The sequence below is a fragment of the Mchenga conophoros genome, linkage group LG8, assembly GCF_057382185.1.
Source record: "Mchenga conophoros isolate Kocher_MC1m ecotype Shallow Benthic linkage group LG8, M_conophoros_male_GT1.1, whole genome shotgun sequence".
NCBI classification, from domain to species: domain Eukaryota; kingdom Metazoa; phylum Chordata; class Actinopteri; order Cichliformes; family Cichlidae; genus Mchenga; species Mchenga conophoros.
The window spans coordinates 14,049,807-14,074,452 of record NC_140533.1 but is presented as its reverse complement, the minus strand read 5'-3'; the positions used below and the strand labels follow the sequence as shown (position 1 = coordinate 14,074,452).

At 39.2% G+C, this 24,646-nt stretch overlaps 2 protein-coding genes across 2 annotated transcripts; both read right to left on the bottom strand.

The window, feature by feature from the left end:
* Positions 1 to 1,571: 1,571 nt before the first annotated feature.
* On the bottom strand, positions 1,572 to 17,874 carry LOC146568370 (transient receptor potential cation channel subfamily M member 4-like). The gene is made up of 28 exons (XM_085284379.1): positions 17,637 to 17,874; positions 16,720 to 16,781; positions 16,456 to 16,633; positions 15,884 to 16,064; positions 14,697 to 14,866; positions 14,302 to 14,479; positions 13,751 to 13,815; positions 13,406 to 13,645; positions 12,972 to 13,074; positions 12,758 to 12,879; positions 12,297 to 12,593; positions 12,101 to 12,202; positions 11,863 to 11,991; positions 10,855 to 10,984; positions 10,540 to 10,685; positions 8,195 to 8,307; positions 7,478 to 7,591; positions 7,336 to 7,376; positions 7,012 to 7,244; positions 6,501 to 6,616; positions 6,119 to 6,251; positions 5,841 to 6,015; positions 5,581 to 5,746; positions 5,309 to 5,490; positions 4,871 to 5,003; positions 4,710 to 4,782; positions 3,500 to 3,590; positions 1,572 to 2,507 (listed from the first exon to the last, which is right to left on the bottom strand). Exons 1-28 carry the CDS (start codon positions 17,709 to 17,711, stop codon positions 2,476 to 2,478), a joined length of 3,780 nt encoding a protein of 1,259 aa, XP_085140505.1. The 5' UTR covers positions 17,712 to 17,874; the 3' UTR covers positions 1,572 to 2,475.
* Positions 17,875 to 18,415: 541 nt separating this feature from the next.
* On the bottom strand, positions 18,416 to 19,751 carry LOC146568369 (uncharacterized). Its single transcript, XM_085284430.1, has 4 exons — positions 19,685 to 19,751; positions 19,427 to 19,508; positions 19,059 to 19,211; positions 18,416 to 18,782 (listed from the first exon to the last, which is right to left on the bottom strand). Exons 2-4 carry the CDS (start codon positions 19,495 to 19,497, stop codon positions 18,623 to 18,625), a joined length of 384 nt encoding a protein of 127 aa, XP_085140556.1. The 5' UTR covers positions 19,498 to 19,508; positions 19,685 to 19,751; the 3' UTR covers positions 18,416 to 18,622.
* Positions 19,752 to 24,646: the final 4,895 nt, after the last annotated feature.

The following is a 24,646-nucleotide window of genomic DNA, read 5'->3' as shown; positions in this document are numbered from 1 at the left end:
GTTGCCCAAGACAGCAAGCGACTCTGCAGTTTAAAAAAAAAAAAAAAAGCTGTTCACTGTAGTTTATGACCATTTTTATAGAGTAATGGCAGAAATAAAGAGATTTACAGAAAAATTGTGCTTTAATGTTCCCACTGTAAGCATTTGTGATCTGATTAAATATCAGCCTTCACTGACAGATGATATCTTCCTGACAGCCACATCAGACAACGTTTTATCAGGGTCTTACTACCTTATTGTTAGTACATGTTGGGACAAAATAAACTGCCTGGAGCTGAGCTGATCCCAGGCCTGATCTGGTTTGAATCCATGATCCTCGTGTTTCGTATCTGTCCTGTCATGCAAGTGGACTCTAAAATAATTTGCTGATATGTTACAGAGATGCCTTCTGGGTCGTCCCACTGAAACTGATTTAGAGGATTTTCAGTGGAAAATATGTTGTGTTTTAGACAAAATTTTCGACACTGTGCTTTTCAAAACATACTTCGATGTCATGTAATGACTGAATGTCAGTCTGTGAACAAATTTTAACATGCATTGTAGTCAAAACAAAGACTGTCTGCAGCTGCACAAAAAAGTCACTTTAAATAAAGTTCTGTAAAAATCAGTTTAGCCTTGATTCACTCAGATAATCAGAAAATCTCAAAGATCTGGGTTTTTCCTCATGTGTGAATGATTACAACATTACAACATCATAAATGATTATGTGTCTAAAGCTTTATTTAAACAGTGATTCCTAAAATACCATACGGTAAAAGTGTCAGAGGAACTACCTGATTTTCTGACAACTAATTAATGACCACAGTTCTAGTCTACAGTTCTAGTCTACTATTTCTGACTTGATTATCATCTCCATCCTTATATATTGTAAGTTTACTCAATTTACAAAATTTGCTCATCTTTGCACTTTGTTATGAATGAGGAATTGATTCAGAGCGTCAGCCACCTGTTTCCCCATGTGCATGTATTATCTCAGTCAGCACACACCAGGTGAACTAGTTCGTCAGTCTGTGGTTTAGAGGGAAAATGCTTCTTAAAATGTTCCTCTACTTTGTCTTTAAGATCCACGCTGGGACCTTCTTCACCGTCGCCCTCCCCAGGAGACTGCACAGGTGGAGCTGGAGACAGGTTGTCCAAGACATCACTCGGGAAATCAGCCAAGCCTCCTGAACCAGCCAGCAGCCGCCATGGAAAAGGCAGTGTTTCGTTTTTAATACATTTGCAAGAATTTCAAGCAAACTTTTTTCACTTTGTAATTATAAAGTATGTAATTAGGATGCGTAGAATTGCGAGATGAAAAATTAATTGAATCCATTTTGGAACAAGGCTGTAACTTGTGAATACTTTCCAGCTGAACTGTAGGTTTCTGTGTATGTGTCTGCATGTTTAAGCGTGTCTGTGAATGGCTGATTTCATGGTGGCTGCAATGAAGAAAAGCAAGTATATCAGCGTTCTCAGAACTGGAGTATGTCCTGTTGCAACGCAATGTTTCTTGCTCCAAAAAACAGGCATCCCGATTGTGTAGACATTAATAAATAATGCTGGCAATAATTCAGTCCAACCCAACAGCCTCAGGTCAGTGGCTCAGGGTTTTACTGACCCAAATATACTTTTAATGATTTGTGAAAAACAAAAGCTTGTTTTATTAAAACTGTTAGTGCAATGTAATTAGTGTATTGTATTCATGCTTATGAATGTTACTAAAGCAATCTGAGCTCAGTCTTGGATACAGCTCCACCTTTTTATCTATACACATGTGGGCAATGGAAGACTCTGGTTTTAAGTTAAACTATTTAAATGGTGACAACAGAGTTACGGACCAAACAAAACATTAAAGCAAAGCAAAAAAAAAAAAAAAAAAAAAAAAAAAAAAAAAAAAACCTGTTATTCGCTTTACACAATTAATTATTACGACCCTATGTCATGCATTAATTTATTCTAGCTGGAATACTGTAAAAGCAAATAAATCAATCCTTGAAGATTGTTGAACTACAGTTATTCTTTTGTACTTATCATCAAAATGAATCGTTATACTGTATGAAAGTTATTAGAAAAGAATAAAAATGCAGACATCCAAATACATTTGTATGTACATTTGCATACAAATATTGGGCATTTTTAATGTAACTGAAAAAGTATTAATGTGTTCCTACTGTAACTGGTTATAGACGCTATCACATCATATCAGAATAAAATGTAAAACATTGCATGTTTTTAAAACATGTTTTACAGCATTAATTGTATCAAGTCACACACACGCACGCACACGCACAGACATACAGTGTCTTGCATTGGCTGGATAAAATGTTTTCTCTTTTCAGTGCAGTGTTTATATGCTTTGGTAAACCAAGTCCAGTGAGAATCAAGGTGGTGGGCTGGATAGAAGTTCTCAAGAGAGTGTGTTCTCCAATTTGGTTTTTTTTCCTGAACTTGAGTGAAGTGAAGGTGTCCTCTTTGATTTAAGGTATCCTTAAATTAAGTTGAGCTGGAAGAGGAGGCAAATGCATCTGTAGAGAGGAACAGGTAGAGTAAGATGAGTGAGAGGGACAAATTTTAGCAAAAAGAAAAAAGCAAACTTTTTTTAGAAAGCAGTACATTACGAATTGACTTTTAGACAGTGCGTTACTACTCAAAGTACAGCACACCTCATTCACACAGGCACTTTTTTTTTTCCTATACCTTGGTGCTTTCTATCTCATATTAATACACAATGCTAACACATTGGACAGCAAGTCAGGATTTAGTATCTTGCTGAAGAATAGCTGGGTCTAATGTTTTGGGTCTATAACATTTTTCTATCATTACTTTATTATGGATTAGGTGCAAAAATTGTTAAGTGTGGATAATTAAACAATAGATCGATGCAATAGCAAATTGTGCCTGAACAGCAAGTGGAGAGTGATAGATGAGATGAAGAAATGGAAGGAAGCAGAGAGTCAAACACAAACAGAGCCGAGTTTATTCCTCAGTTTTGTTGCCTTTTGGTTCTAAGCGCTGTAACCAATCTCGGTATTTTATTATTATCTCATAACACTTGTTTAATCTGCTACCATCTCTGCTATGGACTTTTTACAGTCTACAGTCTCAGATCAACACAGCCCTGCCCTCCAGCACTATCAGCAGCGGGAGCAGCAGCAGCAGCAACCCCTCAACAGCAACACTGTACCCATCAGGTGAAACATAGGCTACGATTGCTCTCTATTGTCCCCACCTGATGACAGTGATATAGTATGATGCGATTCCATTTTAGATTCTTGATGAATGTGGGTTCTTGTTCTTCAGCCTGCTTCTATATGCCCCTTTTTAACTTTGAGCACCCACCCCTTTAAACATCTCTGCACGGCCCTGGATCGGACTACCAGTCTTGTGGTTAGCAGATTACCTGCTCTACCACTTGAGCTACAGCCACTTAGTAGTCAAGCAAGCTATGTAAATGAAGAGTGGCTTTTCAACATGCAGGCTGTTATGCAAGCATGATTTCATAACTGCTAGTAAATACCTCGTAATGGTGGAGGTCGAGGAGGTTTAAATGTGCTTCCTTGTGATAAAGTATCCACAACCCAGCTGAGTGCACTGGAGCAATACTCCATCTGAGAAGAAAAAGCAGAAGATCATGAAACTATATATTAGAAAAGATTCATTCTTAAACCTCAATGAAAAGCACCTGAAAAAAAGGAGGACTGTTTTCTTTATAGATGTGTTCAGGTTGTCTGTTCACTCCATGTCTTAACTTTGTGTCTATAAAAATTCTAAAGACAGATTATTTACTGTTAATTAAATATTATGCAGTAAGACACTTAAAGCAGTACTTTAACACTTTTACTACATAGAGAGTAAGATTACTTTTTAAGGTGGACGTTACTTTATTGCCCTCCATAGGACAAAATATTTTTAAAACAGGAAACTTCTTAATCAAAGACAGACCATTAATAAAAAAATAAAAAATAAAAAAAATGTCTGACTTGGATACCACTCATATCCACCCGTTAAACACTTGTCCAGCCCAGCTTATCACATCTTCCTGAGAACCACCCTATTCATTTATGTCCTCTCTAATAGGCATTTGTTTTTGGTCTATAGCTTTTGGCTTATTCGAGCTACGGTATTAAGTCTTCATGTACTGAATAGAGAACGTCCTGGGCTTCCCATTGATATCTCATGTGTTTGTGTGGTATCTTTTAGCTCCAAAGAGGTAGGAAATCACAAAAAAGTTCAATGGTAAGATTCTTTTTTCTTCAGTTGTCAGGAAGATATAAAGACTGGAAGCAAATTAAATACAGTTAGGCTAGCTCCATCTAGTGACTAAAAAAAGACCACAGTGATGTAGTCAATTCATGAATTGTTGGCTCTGACGTATCCTAATCTTAAGCTATGCTTAAAAACATTCTGACTGACACAACAGCTTTTTCCCATAATCAGTACTTCTTGCTTTTCTCCAAAACATAAAATTGCTTACTACAGAGTTGCTTAAGATCAGCCACAGTAAATCCAAATAAAAAAAAACTGTCTTTGTACTAAATAGTAGGTGTTTTCCCTATATTCTACCATCCTGTTATTATACCAGTCAAAACAAGTCTGCAATTCAATGCTTTAACCTTTATGTAGAATACTGAACTGACTGAACCAATGTGCTCTTTCACAGCAGCTCCACATATGTATCATGAATGACTCAAATGGTACAAAATGATAAGTTGGAGCTTCGGTTTTACCTGATTCTCCAGAGACCGTAGCCTGTGTTCAAAGTCTCTGCTTTCACTCAGATGTTTAAGCACACCATCTACCCTATATAAACAAAGATACATTTACTTCAGAATGATGGAGTCACACAGTAATAAATAATGCTGCTACAGTGGAGGATGAAGGTGCTCACTTGGCAGACATCCGTTTGAGCCTTTCTGAGTCGCTGCTTTTCTGGATCTTGTTTCGAGCAGTCAGGAAGTCTTCCTTCTGAATCGTTTCCCACGTTGATAATCTGTTCGCTGCCTTTGCTTCCAAGTCTAACACTGATAGTACAGACCAAGGGTTGAAATGATTACCTTTCAACTCACTTTTCATGCTTTCATCACTGCTGAACTGAGGTCAGTGAGCAAGAAAATTATTTAGATGCTTCCATTTTAAGTAAGCAACTAAAATAAAAACAATTTTAAAAAAAAATACAGTCACTGATTAAAAAACTCAAAGATAATAGAACTATGGAACTGAGGCTTCCTGATTCAGCATGTGTAATGGACAATAACTTTAATACATTAGCAGTATTAATTATTTTTATTATATTAATAAAATCCACGACTTCTGATCCAATACTGACCAAAGTGGTGAATCTTTACAGAGGGCACTTTGCGGATGACCCTCTTAATAAAGAGGTTGATGTGTGAAAGGATAATGAAAGGAGGAGCCAAAGAAGGACGGGAGTGATACTCGACAATCAGGTTGTAACGCTGGAACTTCCAGTAGGTGTCACTGTGTTCCTGCACTTTAGAGAAAGTGTAGCTGTGTGGATACAAGCAGATCAGAGCCACTGAGTCAAACCATTCAGTATGTGAACGCACCTTCAGATATAATAAAAGACTTGTTCTTTACCTAAACATGGCAATAAGCAGGTTGATGAGCAGGATGTTGGTGACCAGGAGATATACGACTAGCAGAATCACTACCAGCCAGTTACTCTCATGAGTTCTACACGGCTCTTCACCGCTCTCAATCAAAGTCACATTGTGTGTACAGTTGACATCCCAGTCCTTGCCCACTGCAACAAAACAGACATAAAGGAGAAAGTTAAGAAAGCTTTACAGTAGCATTCAATTTTCTTATTTTTATGCCAGTTGCACAAACACTTGTACCATCCATCTCTTCCACAGGGATCTGTCCAAAGATGTGCAAGTATGGCCTGTAGAAAACTCTCCGAAAAATGCGATTCAGGTTTGGATCGTAGGAATAGATCAGAGCCTGATTGGCAACTCCATACGCCATGAGCCATACACCCAGGAAGAAGAGGAAGAAGAAGACATCCTTCATCTGAACAAGAGGAGGAAATTGTCATTTTGTTTCTGACATTATATTATTAAAAAAGTCTATAATAAAAAAAAAGTATATTGCCAACTGATGGTAACTTTCTCACCATCTTTCCTACAATGATGATTTTTGGTCCCAGCTGCTTGTGAATGGCAAAAATGTGAATGAGGCGAAGGGTGAAGACCATGTAGTCCAAACACAGGACATCCCGTCCAAATTCATATGACCAGTGGAACATCCTGAAACACAAGCACAGTAATGCTGAATCAGTGTGAAAGCAGCACCACCTGGTGGCAAAGCTGTAAATTAACTAAAGACCCGGAAATGAAAATTATTTTATAGAACACTTAAGACATCCAAATATGAACCAAGGACAATGTTTTTACAAATGTTACAATCTGCAATGACAAAGCCTCATTCAAAAATATTACTGTAGAAAAAAAAATTAGAATTGATCATTTCTATTATTTTTTATTTCTTGTCCATACCTGCAGATTAGTCCTATAATGAACAGGCTGATGGCGGTGAGGTCACATTTATTCCAAACATCCTGAATGTAGAGTCTGAACCTTTGACGCCAAGTCATCGTCCCCAAAAAAATGGTCTTGATGAAGAAGACAAATGACTTTACAGATCCATAAAAGACAACAAATAAAACTCAACTATACCTAGGTGACATGTATCCAAATACAGACGCGCACTTTCCATTTACTGTTACTATTATTTCAGTAAAGTGAGTAAAATCTGACAGGATAAGATTTTAATTTGTGATTTTTTTTTAGTGTTTGCTTAATCACATAAAATCGGTGACGAATAAAAAATTTTTTTTTCTTATTTTAATGTCAATCTTGAATCTAAGGCTTTTGACACAGGAGCATGTAACCACTGTGTCGCAATGGCACTTTGGGGATAGTTCATTATACATTATATTTGGGGATAGTTATTACATTCATAAATAAAAATAATAAAGTTCTAAGTAAGACGTGTCTCTTCACTCACCTGTCGGATCTCCTCACAAACGATGGTGAATACCCAGAAGTACAACACACACTCAGCAACACCTGGACCTGAGGGTGGTGGGGGCTCAAAATCCACCAACAACACGTAGGCAAAAAGCAAGAGAAACAGGAAGTACATCAGGACGTTGCCCAAAAAGGAGGTGACCGGTGCAAACCAGAACTGACGCCAGCGTGACACTATGAATGGACGCTGTGGTGGTCGGTAAGGTACACCTGTATCAAGGATTATAAATACAGATTAACAGGTGACTAAAATGACAGCATGTGGAGACAAGAATCAGATGACTCTTTAAACAGGACTCACCTTTAATGGCATCACTCTTGTGAACGTCTGAGTCAACTTCACTGGTGTAAGAAAACATTTTTAATTCATTAGTAGACCTAAGACATAAAAACAAACTGATGTTCTATGGATGAACACTGAAGAGTGCAAGTAGAAATATTACTGCTGTTTGATGTCAGAGAAAGAGAAGACGGTGGTCCCATAAAGGTTGTCAGAGTCCTGAGCCACTGCATCCTCATTGGGCATTTCCTCCTCCTCCAGCTGATTGTCTTGTGTCCTTTGAGGTGGAATATATAGAAAATTTTTTACACACACACACACACACACACACACACACACACACACACACACACACACTAAATAGTCTGTAGTGTAGTGAAAACCAAATATGAGTGACAGATTAGCTTACACAAAAATCATGGATAATACATATGTAAATAACTGGACACAAATAACTTGAGCTTCTTATATAATATAGATTTAGTATATTTGTAGCTTATTACGCAGCTCATTTTCTTTCTTCAGGTGTGAAATGTAAAACTGAGGTCAGAGGTCAAATGTGGCACAATACTTTTTGAGACAAACTATAATGTGATATTTAGAATACCCATATGTATAATTTCCTAAATGTCGCCAATATAAACAAAGGACGCTGAATTTTAAGTGTAGTTTTAAAGATAAAAGACATAAATCAATAAGTTGACCTTAAAGACTTTGGTGAAAGTAAGCCAAATATTACTGGTCATCATGATCCCACTCTACACTCCCACAAAGTTTTATCAGAATTGATTCGAAACATTTCCGCTATCATGATTACAGACAGAAAGATATGCATGCAAACACAACGAAAAACATGACCTCTGTGGTAGAACTGCTTTACCTGAAGGAAATGAGGTTGGTGTAGCAGAGGATGGGGCAGAAGAAAGCGAGCAGGAGCTTCCAGACCTCTGTGTTCCTCTTCATATCACCCCACCAGATCTGGGACAGCAGAGACTGGAAGAGGAGAGAAAAAAACAAGGACTTATCCATCAGCAGTACTGGCTCAACATGGGGATGTGTTATTTTGGAAGCATTATGCCATTTTTCATTTGTACGTAATTTATACTGTTGTACTGTACAAATCTGGATGATCGTGTGTATAAGTTCTTTATAAAAAGCAATACTTTTAGATAGGAGTAGCTAAATAATTACAGATCAGTGTATAAAGATGTATAACAAGGCATTGTGTATTAGCATATTTATTTATAGAGACTGTATATGTATACATTAGTTTGTATAATGAAAACAGCCTTATGCTTCATCATCAGCTTAATATATCAAGTGCTTTTTAAGATGTGTTTTTTGAAAATTTGTCCATGTACCCACTTTAAGGTCTTTTTCTCCACATCTAAATCTGAGGCAACGTTTGAACACGAATATCTCTATTAAAGATGAAAGACTGAATTTTCACTGTCCTTTCTTACCATCAAAATTGATCTGTAACTTGGGACAGAAGCACCAAAAATGTCCTAAGTATTGGTTAGTTAGAATATAAAGAAAAAGAAAGTCCAGCATTCCTGCAAAATCCCATATTTGAGCACATGTTAAATAAAAACTTCAAATTGCAAGAGAACTACTGATATTTTTGTAGTTGATAGCTGAATAACACAATGTTGTAAAATAAATCTGTAGAAAACCTTTTTACCATGAAATAATTCACACTTACAAAACAGGAAGAATTTCATTCTACAGGGAATAATATGACGTACAACAAAACCAAAAATATCAGTAGACCATCTTTGATCTGTCCAAACAGAATACAGATGCTACTCCAATTCAGAAAATAATTTTGTTAAATATGCGTATGTTTTTGTTTTTTCAAGACCTGGGTCATTATATTATCTGCTCCATCATCTCCCAGCTTCTTATATCAAATAACATTTTAGATATCCGTTTTTTGTTTTTTTTTAAAGACCGTTCTGCACACTTTCATGCCTTTTTTTTCCCCCCACATTGAAAAAGTCAATGTTTGAACATGACTATCAGAAAAACAATTAAAGATAAAAGCCAGGATAAAAACAGGATTTCTCATTTAGGACAAATACATGAAGAAGTGTCTGCGTATTGGCGAAAAATTAAAGCAATCTTTTAAAATTCCATATTTGTGCACACAATTTAAAAAAAATAAAATAATGCTGGTTCTATTTAACTTTTATGCCGGAAATATCACAAGTTGTACAAGTAAAAATATCAGTAGATAGTCTAATCTAAATACAACAACAACACATGGTATTCAATTTATAACTAAGAAACAATTTTCTTTTGTACAATATGTGCAAATTTTTCATTTTCATGACCTGTTCTACCTACCTACCATTTTGAGACCTACACTCCTGGAAGAGAATATTTCACACGAAAATATATTTCAGGTGAGAATGATCTGCTAGCCTTTTTTTAATATATTGCTTGACAGTATATAAAAATATATAAGCTAAAATTTCGCAGTAATCATTATGTACGTCCAAACTTGGAACGATAACATATTTTAATAGAAAAATTTGACTGATAATTTTTTTTAAAACCTCGATTTGTGACAGAGTGACCAAGGTCTGAAAATTTAACTGAATTATTTCCCAATTATAATTCCAGTACCATCTAGAAGCTGCAATTTTGTTACTCACGTTTTTTTAATGCAAATTAAAAACACTGATTCATTTTAATCGGCCGAGTGAAAGTCTTTGAGATATCAATCTTAAAACATTGTTGCAGATTTCAATGTATAAAACACATCATTTGAAAGTGGGTCGAAGGACAATGGGGGTTTTTTTTTTTGGTTGTTTTTTTTTATTATATCTTTAAAAAAATTTTGTTACATTAAGGTAGAATTTCAAAGATTAGATTTGTTCAAACTATTGGACCACAAAATTATTACGCAAATTGCAGATTTTCGAGCAAGAAATGTTACAAAAGCTGGCTTATTTGGGATGGAATGACCCATTTTATTCCCTCAACTGATCAATATTTTCTCTATATAAATATGATGGCTTCCTTTGATTTCATGTTCATTTGTTTAATAGCATTCAGTTCATTTTATTTCAAACATTTACATTCACAATCATTACAAAATATCATTCCATTCTTTGCATTTGTTACCTATATTTTGGAAAATGACGATGTTATTCAGATTCATTGCCCATGTGCTAGATGAAAGGAATGCCATTCACATGAATGACAAATATGACACACCTGTACGCCATCATTACTGAAGAAAAGCCGGGCATCGGCACTCACGCCCATCTGAAGGCAGGTGGTGTCACCCCAGATGGGAGACTTCCTAATTAGCAGGGTGAAGGAACGGTTTTCATCACTCCGATAACAAGAGCTAAAAATATCTGAGATAAAGTGGACAAGACACGTGATGAAGAGTTCGATGAGATTTGTTACTATTGTGTTACATCAGCTGTTGAAAGGAAAATTCTAAGGAAATTAAATAAAATGATTGCAAAACTAGATATCAAACCATCCTAACAGTGTAGTGGAAAACTGCAGTTACTGTCTCACCATGAGCCAGGTTCTCAAACTTCTGGGCCAGTTCTTTCATGGAGAGTTTGGTTTCAGTCTCCTCCTCCAGTTTGGACAAGTCTCTGAGTATATTACAGCCACTGAGAGCACTCAGGACTGCCTCACCTGCCTGGAAAGGAGATCACCAATTTACAACATCACTTTACTTTATGTTTTTAGCAATTATTTAATTTTATATTAAGACTTAACACTATGACTGTATAATATTTAAAAACAATTAGGATCATAAAATAATAATTAACAATATATTGCAATTAATTGACTCGAACAACTTTGATACATGGTAAGCAGCGTCTAGTTCGAGGTTGTCAAATGTACAACCCGCAGGCTGAGATCATTTCCAATGCCCATTAATGGTATTAATGGCCCGTCAGGATGTGGATGTGCAGACGGGGGTGGGGCTTTATTTCACATGTAAAGGCAGACATCCCGAAAACAGCCCAGTAGACGGAGAGATGGGCGAGTCAGATTTAAATGCAAGCTTGTCAGGAAAAGTAAAGAGAGGAGTGAAAATGTAAAATGAGCAGCGTGTGGCTGCATTTCAATGATATTGGAGACTGAAAGCAGAGTGCAGAATTGATCGAATTGGCAGTGGGATTAGGTAATAAAAGTTTTTTTCCCCAACCATTTTCCATTGTGGATGACAAAAGGTTTCAAACTTGATCACTATAGAAATTTCTGGGGATTTTTACCATTATGGATGAAAGAAAAAACTAAAAACTGGACAGTCTGGGCAATGAGCTACCAGAACTTTTTACACATTTATTCCTTAGAATTTAAGTCCACAGAGTCATGCGGAGTGATTTCTTTTCTTAACACAGTGTTGTTACACTGACAGGAACGTTAAAGTTTCACCCCTGGTCTAGTTGCAGCTCATTCTCACACATGCCCAATATAGTGCAACTTCCCCTGAAAACTCTGCTCTATTTAAATAACAATCCATCCATTTCAAACCAGCTGAACACCAGTTTGTCTCAGAGCTTTTACCATCTCCCAGAAATAAAGGGCCATCTCACTGCGGTTCTGCAGTACAGCCCAGAGGAAGAGTGAAGCCCAGGGATAGGGGCAGCGCAGCTGCCGATAGAACGAATCTCCACGCAGAACCTTATTTGCACGCTGGGATGAATAAAAAAAAGTAAGAACATTTATTGTCATGTTAACCATAAAAATAGAAATGCAGTCAGCACAAGTACACTGTGTGTTTATTCTGAAAGGTTCAAAGTACCCTCAGAGACGTCCTTTTGGATGAAGTGAACTGTAAGCCCAAAGCTTTATAGTATAAAGGCTGGCAGACATCACCCATTAACAGCTCCAGGACCCCTGACACCTGAGGAACCCATGGGTGGGACAATAAGCACAACAGTATCTATTTAAGCATAATTAATGAAAAAGGACAGAATCTCTTTGATTCCCAAACTTACCTCAAAAAGGGTGACCTCCTTCACTGGTCCATCCTGATTGTTATCTTTCACCATTTTTGAGGACGAATTCTGTTTTTCTGATGGTGAGTGACGCTCCACTATTGCCAGCCGCTCTGCTAGGCACTGTTGTAGTAGCTGATAGAGCAAGGTCCCATCTGGCACAGAGCGATAGAGGGTTTCCAGCCTGCCATAAGTTAGGTACTCCAGGATATTCAAGCCATTCTCAGTGAAAAGCCGAACAAACTGGGGCTTGTCGTTGATCAGCGCATCTGTCATTGAGTCCTCCAAATCTTCGTACTGTTTAATTGGAGGAAGAAGATCATGTTTTAGGACAGGTTAATAATTTAAGCCAAGTATTCTGTAAATCATAGATAAACTGTATCTGTCAGAAGTGGTATAATAAACTGCACAATGTACTTCAGAGCATTTCCATTCAGTGTGATGTCTTTTTCCCTCCTCACCTTCCACTGGATGTCTCCATTGAAGAGTTCACTCTTGGCAATGTCAACCCTGTTCCACGTTACTGCTAGTTTCAGCTCATCACTATAAGGGCTGGCATCAACTGATGATTGCTGCTTACTTGCTGAAAAACATAAAGACAACACAAAAATCAAAATAAGGACTAAAAGTGCATGTTGCTGCTATGTTGTAAAATTAATGTCTACTTATACATACCTCCCACGAGTGTTTTAAGCAGGACTGTGTCAAAGTCATTTGGACTCTCGTGCTCTCCTTGGTAGATTGTAATCAAATCTTTGTTCTGGTAAATGCTCAAAGCCTGGAGACAGAAGATGGGAAAGGGAACAGGAACAATGCAAGATATTTTAGAAAAAAAGATGTTCGACAGTGATGAAGAAACTGGTGACAAAGGTTCTTTTCAAACTCATGATGTCATTCATGGCACAGCCTCTAATTAAGCAAGAGGGTTTGACTTTAATCAACTGCGATCCTGAAAAACTGACAAAAAGATCGAGCGCCCTGAGGGCATGAATATTAGACCTGAATACAGTTTAGTAAGCAGCTGACAGATATGCAGGCTATAAAAAGTCTTTCCTCATACTCTTCTGCAGAGTAAAGGCCAACACAATGTTTCTGTTCTCAGCACTCACCTGTTCAACTAATTTGTCGGTCTGTGCCTCTGAAGGAAAATGCTTCTTAAACCGTTCTGCCACTCTGTCTTTGAGATCCACACTGGGGGTTTTAGGAGCCTCACTGTTGCCTTCACCAGAGGACGGCACAGCTGGAGCTGAAGACCGGTTCTCCAAGATATCACTCAGGAAATCAGCCAAGCCTCCTGAGCCAGCCAGAACCAGCCAGGGGATGCAGCTTTTTAAAGAGAGATCCATTCTCTGACAGACATGACAAAAACCATGAAATAAAGATTGGCACAATTTAAATTAGAATTTGCCATTTTTGTTGTAATAATTCACATAAAAAGCTGTAAAGGACTGTACCTTTAGCATGTCTGTTTCCCCTGATATCAGCATACAAACGACAGGGATGTCAATGCTGCCACTTCCTTTAAAAAGATACAACAATTTTTAGCATCTTCCAATCTTGATCAAATGTTTTTACTAACTTAATCAGAGTGATCATACTAAGATGTGCAAAGTGCATAATTTTCATGAAGCACAACATACATACAAAGAGCACCCTGTGGATGTTTTTGTTTTACTTGAATGGAAATGTTGTAGAGTTAACTGTAAGATACATGCAGTCACATGCAAGGCTTTCCTCCCGTAGATGCCAAAAATAAAAATAAAAAAATCATTCAACCAAAACACGAAGGAACATGTAAAGCCTGTAAAGATCGAAGTTAACTCTGAAAGGATGTATTTTGGGAATAATGGTACAGGAGTTAAGTCTGATTTAGCACAATTAGATTTAAATAAGTTAACTTAAACTGAATACATGAGTGGAAGATAATGTGTACTCAAGTACAGTTTCTGCTTTAATTCAGAGGCTATAAATGTTGTACTTCATAGTTTATGGTACCATCTCTGACCCCATATGCCTGTGCGCTGCTGGGAAATGAATTCCTCCAGTCTGGCTCTGAAATCTGTTTCTCCTCCTCTGCGGCCCACACTCCCATCGTCCACGAGGAGGAAGGCCTGGTAGTTGTTATCCAGGGAGCAGGAGTCCCGGGAAATGTTTTGGACATAGTACTTTGCTGGAAAGCTTCCCTGCAAAAGAAGAAAAAACAGTTACTCCAGCGTTTCTTTCCACATTTCAGCCTTAGTTATTTTAAATTGCAGCAAGAACTGCCAACAGTGTGTTCACCCAATAAAACCTGACAAATCAACACGGACCGTGTGTCAAATCGTGGTCCTTTTCCACAAAGACAACAAGATATGATTTAATGCTTAGAGAAATGTGCAAATGTGTGAGAGTCTTTACTACCTGAGGGTTGACCAGCTGCTCTCGTTTTTCCACAAGGCCCCACGGAGCAATGCCCAACGCTACCACCTTGTTGAGCGAGAATGAAGAAGCTGCAGTTGCATGATCTCTCACTGCCTGTCCAACACACCTGCCAACACCTTCACGCAGACCTGTAGTTAAGATCCATGCACCTGGGGGAAACAGGTGGAAAATCTGATTTGTATTTCAATTTTCTTCAGTGAATAAAATATAACTTTATGTGACTTTGCAAATCACTGGATTCTGTTTTATTTACATATTGCACTGCATCTCAATTTGTTTTGTTTTTTTTTTTGGGGGGGGGGGGGGGGGTTTACAGCTAAGATTGTCAACAATTTATTAGCATGAACAAACAAAGGTCATGTCAAAAGTTGTAAATGTGTTTCACATTTCACACCAGTTTTTAATTTAAAAGGAACAAAACGAATGAGACTTGACAATCTGGGCACCAAAACGGGAAGAAAAACAAAGGGAGCAGACCAAATTATTGATCCCTGAGAAATAAACCTAAGACCACAGCAAGTCAAGTATCAGATTCATACACATTTATCTGTAAAAAAAAATTAAAAGCACATAAAAAAAGACTACAAAGGCCACAGACATGCGTAAAACATGTTTTTATATGCAACGGGTTTTAACACCAAATAAGGTGCCACACCCTGTACTATGTCTTATCTAACAAAGATGTTTAGGGAGTGTGAGCTGTGTAGTTACTTGCATCTTTGTGTGCATGTTTTGTTTGGGACTTTGATTATTTTTTTTTTTTTTAGTACATCTTGGACTTGTTTTGAGAAAACAGCGCGTGACCTCAGACGACGGGGGGATCAGTATCGCCATATGCCACCTGCACTTGGTACAGTAGCCAGAGAGGAAATGGCCATTGTACTACCAAATTAGGACCGGACCCCAGGGAGTCGTGTTGTGTGTTGAGACTAAATTTTGTAATAGCTGTTTTCTTCACGCTAAAAACCACCATGAGTAGGTTTCAATGTCTGACAGGATCATTTGTCAGTTCTTTTATCGTCATCTGGAAATTATCATGACATCTGCTAACCAACAATAACCCACTTCAGCAACCAGAACAGAAATAAGATGCTGAGCTCAGATATGCCAGACACATCACACCTGCCAGGAGTACTGACACACTGGCAGATGCATAAAGTTTTTACCTGTGCTTTGTGACGCTTTCACCAGTCCCTGTCTGAGGACCTCCCGTACCCAGGTCTTCACCTGTGTCCTTCCCTCTCCGCCCACAACAGAAACAACCAGGTTGGGTAGAGGAAGACGCCAATGAGCTGTCAGTATGGTGTACACCATAGAAGGCTCAGTGCTCCATGACAGGCGCAGGAACTAAGTTTAGACATTTGATGGATTAAAAGAAGCAAGCCCATGTCAACAATGCAAAAAGATTTGAAAAGTAATGGCCTGTGATCACACTAGTATTAAAGCTGAACGACTCAGTCGTTTCAGCCTTTAAATGGTAATAAAATGGGGGGGGGAAAAAGAAGCTTGTCATGTGATCTGTACTGACTTTTGACTCTGTTTACTCAGGTGGAGCGGAGGTAGACTGAAGGTCAGGAAAATTCAACGAATTGACTACTACAGCTCAGGGTTTATCTTAACCTTTATTTAACTCACCTTTGGAGGCATTTCTTTTAAAAACATGTACACATGTTCAAGAACTCTCAGGCTCTTGAAATAAAGCATTCAAACATTATGAGATAAAAATAAAAGCACCCACATGGCTGTGCCTCTTGCTGGCCCCTGCAAACTGCACCTCTCCAAAGGCATCTGTCGGTCGTTCAGAGGAGTGCTGCACACTTTTCCACTGGTTCACGATGGCTGTGCTGAAATAGTCTCCAAGAGCCACAGAGGCATGGTCATCTCTCGCAGCCCCGCACTGACACAATGCACCATTACTGAGAGAGGTGGAGGGATATAAACAACACCATGAGAAGTTACTCAAAATACATGTGCTGTTATTAAAAGACAGAGGTCACAGTACCTGATGGAATCTTCTACAAAAGTGCTGCACACTCTTTTCTTGATGATTTTAGGGATCCAACTCTGAAAGCATTTTTCAGCAGTTATATAACATTACTGAATTATTACAGAAGCTGATTCAATTCTGAATCCTAAAATCTCATGCATGTGGCAGCAGGTGCAGAAAACCGTCCAAGTGTTGACTTTGGCTAATAGAAACTACCCAGTAACAAGTTGGCAAGCTGTGCTGTGATTTCTGATGATGTGACGTAGTTTGAGCTCAGGTGTGCGCAACAGGCAGGCTGTGCATAAGCGTATTCTGCAGTGGGGCTACATTACATTTTGTTATCAGCCAAGCAGTAAAGAGAGAACACTTTCCCCACAGGCCGTTTAACTGAGAAAAAAAAACCCATGATGGCCCCGTTGCATTTATTGGTGCCAGTAGCTGACGCCTCGTCTAGAGTCCTGCAACTGATGCAACTAAACGGAACGCAGTCATTATTAACCATCACCGGAACGCTTATTTAACTGCTTATGGTTAGGATGCTCGGTTTAGTAGAAGTTAGTTTCTTATAAGTGGCGTGTTTTCCATTTTTATCGCTTAGCCAAAAAAAAAAAAAAAAGACTGCTGCGTCAGAAATGATTGGAAAAGCCGTTCCCAGTTGTTAAAGCTGTAACGTCCACCGGTTAGACAAGTGTAGGGTCAACAAACCACAGCGGAAACAAAGCAGACGGATAGCTCCTGCAGTCGTTCGCGCAAACGTGCACGTTTGGACAGCTGTTGCACGACGTGTTTTCCAAGAAGACTATGGGCGGCTCACTGCAGTTCCTCGGAACTTCATGGGCAGATATTCCGAGTATAGCGTTAACTTCCACTTCCAAAAAATGTAGCGGCACATCACAACAGCAGCTGAAGGACTTGAGTGAAATCTAACCCACCTGGCTCTTCTCAGTTTGGCCAATATTGTCTCTGCCGTCGCCTCCTCCTCCTTCTTCTGCTCCTGTGTCTTTCATGTTTCCCTTTCAGTCGTTCTCAATGAGAAACATATGCGGAAGGACTAAAAGGGTTTCTTTCTGACTATTTTCCACCTTGTCTCCTACTGCTGAAACCCCATTCCCTGCCACTGCACTCACTCGGCGTGCGCAAAGAAAAATAGGTGCAGCCAGCACACAGGTAAGGGTGTGGTTTCACAGAGGCAGACAATTACACCAACGCATGCAAACAGGAAGGGCCAATCGGAACCACAAAGTGGGCTAGAGTTTATTGAAATACTTCCTCATCCCCTTATCTGGTCACTGGTATCTGTTGTTGGAACTGAATACCCTCAATGACACCACTGTAGCAGAAAGACTGCTAAACATGCCCAAGCTTGTGTCCTCTAATTGTTACTGGAGCCTAAAAATATAACACATTTGTAGTAGAACCTGTTGGGTATGTGTTGCTGTGGTGCTCACTTCCCTCAGAAGTAAAAAGAACAATAGAATGAACAACAGAAAATCCTGCCTGCAGGGGTTTTGTTTCAGAGGCAAATTACAGTCTTGTTCAGCTGAAATTCAGGTCATTGCTTCATCTTTCTCGAATTTATAGATGTCTCATAGTCGTCCTCTGTCTGTACCATTTCAAAGGCTCTTTATGAGAGGTGATCATGGTAGGATTGCACTATACTTTTCCTTTAAGACTATACATAAACACCACAAACTTAATTCTCTTAAATATTTATTGCATATCATATTTAAATATTTACATATTTAAAGTATAAAACGCACGTTTCACACGAGACACAAAAATCATTTGCGAGCATACATTTCTAATAAGTACCAGTCAGTCAGAGCAGACATAGAGATATTTGGTTTTCAGTAGATGGAAAACTATGTGGGCAGCTCTCCACCCCTTCAGTCCTTAATTGCTGACATTCCTTTTGGTCCTATCTGCCGTAGCCCTGTGGATCTTTTGCCTTCTTTGATTCCTCCTTTCCGCTTCCTTTGCTGAAGTGGTATAAAGTGCTGGCTAAGTTGTGAAGCTGGCATGTCCCGAGCTGGCATCCACGCTGAAGTGCACGCGGCAGTCGTGGCTTCAGGCCCATGCTGTCGTGATGAAAATGAGAAGGGTGAACATCAAACTCAGGGTGCAGAACATCACATATTAAAAAAATGCAGTTTTGAATGAAGTTGGAAAAAAGTGTTGTCTTTCTGAAAAACAATCACAATATTTACCCTCTAATAAAGGACTGATAGTGACATGACCATAATTTTTTTTAATTTAATGTAATTTTAACAAATACTTTGATTTAGTTTTTCAAATTAAATAATGCTCTTTTTCTATTGACAGCCACTCTCAGCACGTTGTCACGTCCTTTGTACCTGTGTCTCAGAGCCTCCAGGTCCAGATGTTTGTTCTCTGAGGTGAATGGGATGATCTTCAGTAATGGAGCATGGTGCTCGTGTGTGTCCTCTGACATTTCCCCTCCTACATCTCGGACCGCTGCTCCTGGTAGGACGACGTCTGCGTCTGACCTGTGTTTCCAACAGGATATGGAATTTATTAAGTAACCTATAATTTACAATAATATAACTTAGAGATACACTAATAAGAAGCTCTGCTTTAAACACTTTTTTTAATTTCCCGCCATCCCAAGCATGCTTTGATGTTGTGTTTCTACTGGTAGAGAGTGATACTTCATTATGTGTGCCGTTGTGAGCTGTGTGGTTCCCTGTGTTTTTTCACTCACCTTTGAGTTCGTCTCAGTGGGGAGGCAGCAGTCAAAGGGACAGTCAGCAGCAACAGAACAGCTATCTCCATAACGCACTGCCCTACAATTTAATAGAATGAATAATTAAGTGTGGTGCTAAAGAAAAAATGCTCTTCTGACCCAATTGTTGAAGAAGCACAAAATGATTTAACCATAAAAGTCAAATGATAATAATAATAATTATGTGTTTAGAGAGCTTTTAGAATCGTATAAAAATTAATCTCAAAAGATGCTTACCGCAAAAGGAGAGCTTAAAACCTGCTGTGGCTTGTTGAGTAAACCAACACAACTTGCTGGTTGTTGGATGTCTGACTCTGTCATCCCTTTCTAACGCTGGTCCTTTATAGTGTGATGGTGGGATGAGGGGGTGTGTCTGTAACACACTGACTATACTGCCAAATGAACTCACACACACACAAACAAACACACACTTTTTTATTCCCTACTTAAAAGAGCTGTGATGCCAGCATAAACAATCTTTAAACAAGGCGTCCAAACACAACTTTGGACTTAAACTTAAGGTGACCTTCTGTGATGTTTACATCGATTCTTATGTTCACTTGTTGCTCTACAGCCCCCCACTCCTCCTCCTCCTCCTCCTCCTCCATCTTTCTCCTCCCTCAGTTCACTTGCTGCTGAGCAATTGTTCCAGAAATCTTTCTTTCATTTCCATCACCTGCAGGAAGCCCGCCGAGCCCAAAATAGCCCCAGTTCTCCAGGCTTTTCTTTATCGCCCCATTTTTCCTGTGCCTTTTTCCCTTGAGTCACTTTGGCCGTCACCGTGTTTATTTCTGCAGTGTCCTTCACTCATATCCACCTCACCACAAACACAATGTCAAAAACAACTCCTTGATCTTATAGTTTTCCTTAAGGTGTTGGTGATGAATACGGCATATGTGGATGAGAGTTCACATTCAGGAACTCTCATCCACATTTAAAGTGGTCACAGAAACAAAAGATCAAAGTTGGCACTTGGCCTCATACTAACACCTCTCTAGGAAATTATCCCATAATTCCTAATCTTTTAATAATGCACTAAATCCATGGGGAGCCAGTGTCACATTTAATGTTTTTTATCCTACACACTGTTTCTCAGACCGGCTCTCTTCCCTCTGATTCACGGCTTCCGCTCTAGAGACCATTGTGCAGCTTTCCTGTGACTACCATCTGGGCAGTCTGCATTGTCAGAATAATACACTGAGTCATCGCTGGCGTGCGTGTACTCAAGAGAATTAGCGCTCAAATAATTATGAACTTACATATGACTGAGCATGGATTACGACAAGTGTTGATGGGATAACAGGTGATGACGTGAGGGGCTGCATCTCAAGAAAAGAAAAAAAGCCCAGCATCCTGGTAAAACTGTCCCTGTACACCTGCTGCTGCCTAACCTTGAGCAACTTATGTGATTGCGAGGTATCCATCATCGGCCCATCCATCTGTCTGTTCCTCCTCAATTCCCAATAAATCAATACTCCTCACAGGACGGTCAGGTTTTAGTGAAAGTTGCAAACAAGGACCACCTAGCGGGGGTTTACCCAACTTGTGCTTGTGGTCAAGGTCATACTGGCTGTTTTACGGGTACTTTTCCATTTTCATGAGAATTGCTACTCCTAAATTACTGGTAAGGTGTTGATATTTGGTCCTGGAAATGACTCTTTGAAACGTCAGTGAGGCACACAATGGATTTTAATAATGAATTTATGGAACACAGTCAGCCAATGACAAGAAAAGGTTATAACTTATAACTAAAAATACTTTTTGCATTTCACTCATTTGCATTTCACTGTGTGATGGATCATCAATTGTGATGGACCTAACCACGATTGACATTCTAGTTTATAACATACACTCACCAGCCAATAAATTCAACACTGTGCTGGAAACATTTCTCAGAGATTTTGATCTCTTTCTCTATTTTTCTATCTATTAGATTGAGATCTGGAGATTACCTAGATCACTCGAGTGCAGTGAACTAGTCACGTTCAAGAAACCAGACTGACTTATCCTGCTGGCAGCAGCCATAAGAAGATGAGTAATGTGATCATAAAGGGATGGACATGATGGACAATACTCATACCACTACACCACCAGCAACTGCTGACACAAGCCAGCATGGATCCATGTTGTTTATGCCGAGTTCTGACCCTGCCATCTGAATGTTGTAACAGAGCAGGCAGGAGTTTCTACTCTTCTACTGACCAGTTTTGGTGAGCTGTCTGAATTGTAGCTTCAGTCTCCTGTTCTTACCCGACAGGAGTGGCACCCGTTGTGGTCTTCTGCTGCTTTAGTTCATCTGCTTTAAGGTTTGACATGTTATGCATTCAGAGATGCTCTTCTGCATACCTTAGTTGAAATGTACAGGGTGGGCCATTTATATGGATACACCGTAATAACATGGGAATGGTTGGTGATATTAAAGTCCTGTTTGTGGCACATTAGTATATGTGAGGGGGAAAACTCCTCAAGATGGGCGGTGACCATGGTGGCCATTTAGAAGTCGGCCATCTTGGATACAACTTTAGTTTTTTCAATAGGAAGAGGGCCATGTGACACATCAAACTTATTGGTAATGTCACAAGAAAAACAATGGTGTGCTTGGTTTCAACGTAACTTTATTCTTTCATGACTTATTTACAAGTTTCTCTCTGTTCACAGCCATTGACATGTCGAAGAGGTTAACGCGTGAGGAGCGGATCGAAATTGTGTTGATATCTGGTGAACGCAGTAACCGGGTCATTGCAGCAGATTTCAATGCAAGACACCCTACGAGACCACCCATCTCCCATGCTACAGTTAGCAAACTGCTTGCTAAGTTTCGTGAAACTGGTTCAGTGTTGGATTTGCCAAAATGTGGACGCAAGAAAACTGTCACTAATGAAGAAACATCAGTGGCTGTCCTAGCTTCATTCAGCAAGAGCCCACAGCGTAGCACTCGCCGCATGTCACTGGAGAGTGGCATTAGTCGAACATCCCTTCGGTGGATATTAGCTACTCACAAAAGGCACCCTTATAAACTCCAGCTACTGCAGCATCTCAACGAGGATGACCCAGATCGGCGCACAGAATTTGCAGAATGGGCAAAACAAAAATTGGAGCAGGACCCTCAGTTCATGCAGAAGATTTTGTTCAGTGATGAGGCAAACTTTTATGTGAATGGTGAAGTTAACAAACAAAACCACCGCTATTGGTCTGGCACTAACCCACATTGGATGGATCCCTCCAAGACTGTTGGCACAACAAAAGTGATGGTTTGGTGTGGTATATGGGGTACAACGATAGTGGGTCCATTCTTCATCAATGGAAACCTCAAGGCCACTGGATATTTGAAATTGCTACATGATGATGTGTTTCCCTCTTCATGCACTGAAGCTGGCACGTTCCCTGAGTTTTTCCAGCAAGATGGCGCACCACCACATTATGGGTGCCAGGTCCGAGCATTCCTAGATGAACAGTTTCCTGGAAAGTGGATTGGTCGTCGTGGGCCAGTTGAATGGCCCCCAAGGTCTCCCGATCTCACCCCCTTAGACTTTTATCTTTGGGGTCATCTGAAGGCAATTGTCTATGGTGTGAAGATACGAGATGTGCAGCACCTGAAACTACGGATACTGGATGCCTGTGCTGGCATTTCTCCTGCGGTGTTGCTATCAGTGTGTGAAGAGTGGGAGAAGAGGGTTGCATTGACAATCCAACACAATGGGCAGCACATTGAACACATTTATAAGTGGTCAGAAACTTGTAAATAACTCATGAAAGAATAAAGTTGCATTGAAACCAAGCACACCATTGTTTTTCTTGTGACATTACCAATAAGTTTGATGTGTCACATGGCCCTCTTCCTATTGAAAAAACAAAAGTTATATCCAAGATGGCCGACTTCTAAATGGCCACCATGGTCACCACCCATCTTGAGGAGTTTGCCCCCTCACATATACTAATGTGCCACAAACAGGACTTTAATATCACCAACCATTCCCATGTTATTACGGTGTATCCATATAAATGGCCCACCCTGTACAATTACTCCTGTTGTCCTCCTGTCTCCTTCTACACATCTAAATGAATGTGGAACCATTTCAAATCTAGGTAATTGCATTTGGCAGCCAGTAGCTTTTAATAAGAGTAATTATTTAATATTGAGCATGGCTGTGGCCTCAAAGGAATGAATGCTGTTGTACGATGACTGAGTAAGGCAGTAATTTTTCATGCCTCCAACCTACAATTTCTTATATCAGCCTTTAATAATAAAAAAAAATGATTCAGATTAAGTTTTAGTGAAACACAGTTTAGCACTATAGCCTCAGCAAATTCTTGTTTACATAAATCATATTTATTAGAATTATATTTTTCCCATGGTCATCCATGCCTCCCTAATACATTGGCTCTACACCCCCTGTAGGGGAGCAGCCCCACAGTTTCAGATCCACTGGATTAAAGTAAGTAAAAGTATTTGAAAATTGCTGTTTTCATCCCATTTAGAAGCATTAGGGTCTGTTGCTGTTCCATCCAGAGCAATTTAGAGATCAAAGTATCCTGTATTATTTGACACAGTGTGCAATATTTAAGGTCTCACTCTGTGTTTATTCAAGTAATACTTGATGAGCAGAAGCGTTTCTTCTCTGAGCCTCTGTGAATTTTCAGCCTCACCCACTCCCCTGACCTGTGGGGTCGCTGAAGGGTCAAATATTGATCTTTTTCTTTATATATAAATATGTTCAGTTTAGTATGGCGTATGAACACACCATCCCTTTTTTCTATTATACAGTTGATAATTAGTTTTACCAACTATTGAAGTTCAACTTTATAAACTCCCAGCAGTCTCTGTTACATTATCTGGAAGTCCTAACATGTCAGCTAAGCTTCACAGACCTCAGCAGAAACAAAACCAATATTACATTATTTGATCATCCAGGCAGATCCTTGAGCCTTAAATGTTCATGCTGAGCTCCTGTTGTCCTCAGGCCATGCTCTGCCAAATTACAAACATTTAAAAAAATATGATTATGTCAAAACATAGACAGTTTTGTTGGAATCCTACATGCTTAATATGAGACCAGGTCCACCATACAGTAAATGCATTCAGGAATCATAGAGGACTTAAGCAGAAAGATTAACTGCAGAAAGAGAGCACACATATAAGATCCACTCTGATAACCAAGTGCAGAGGAAAAAGCAGCGATCCTTGAATATTTCACATTC

What these genes read in the sequence shown, in the direction of transcription:
- LOC146568369 (XM_085284430.1), bottom strand. Translation starts at nt 19,497, where the DNA reads ATGGAGATAGCTGTTCTGTTGCTGCTGACTGTCCCTTTGACTGCTGCC. An exon ending in CCACTGAGACGAACTCAAAG is followed by an intron (nt 19,212 to 19,426) that starts GTGAGTGAAAAA and finishes TTGGAAACACAG; the next exon opens with GTCAGACGCAGACGTCGTCC. An exon ending in CTGGAGGCTCTGAGACACAG is followed by an intron (nt 18,783 to 19,058) that starts GTACAAAGGACG and finishes TCATCACGACAG; the next exon opens with CATGGGCCTGAAGCCACGAC.
- LOC146568370 (XM_085284379.1), bottom strand. Translation starts at nt 17,711, where the DNA reads ATGAAAGACACAGGAGCAGAAGAAGGAGGAGGAGGCGACGGCAGAGAC. An exon ending in GCAGCGCACAGGCATATGGG is followed by an intron (nt 13,816 to 14,301) that starts GTCAGAGATGGT and finishes ATCTTTTTAAAG; the next exon opens with GAAGTGGCAGCATTGACATC. An exon ending in CTGCTTATTGCCATGTTTAG is followed by an intron (nt 5,491 to 5,580) that starts GTAAAGAACAAG and finishes GTATCCACACAG; the next exon opens with CTACACTTTCTCTAAAGTGC.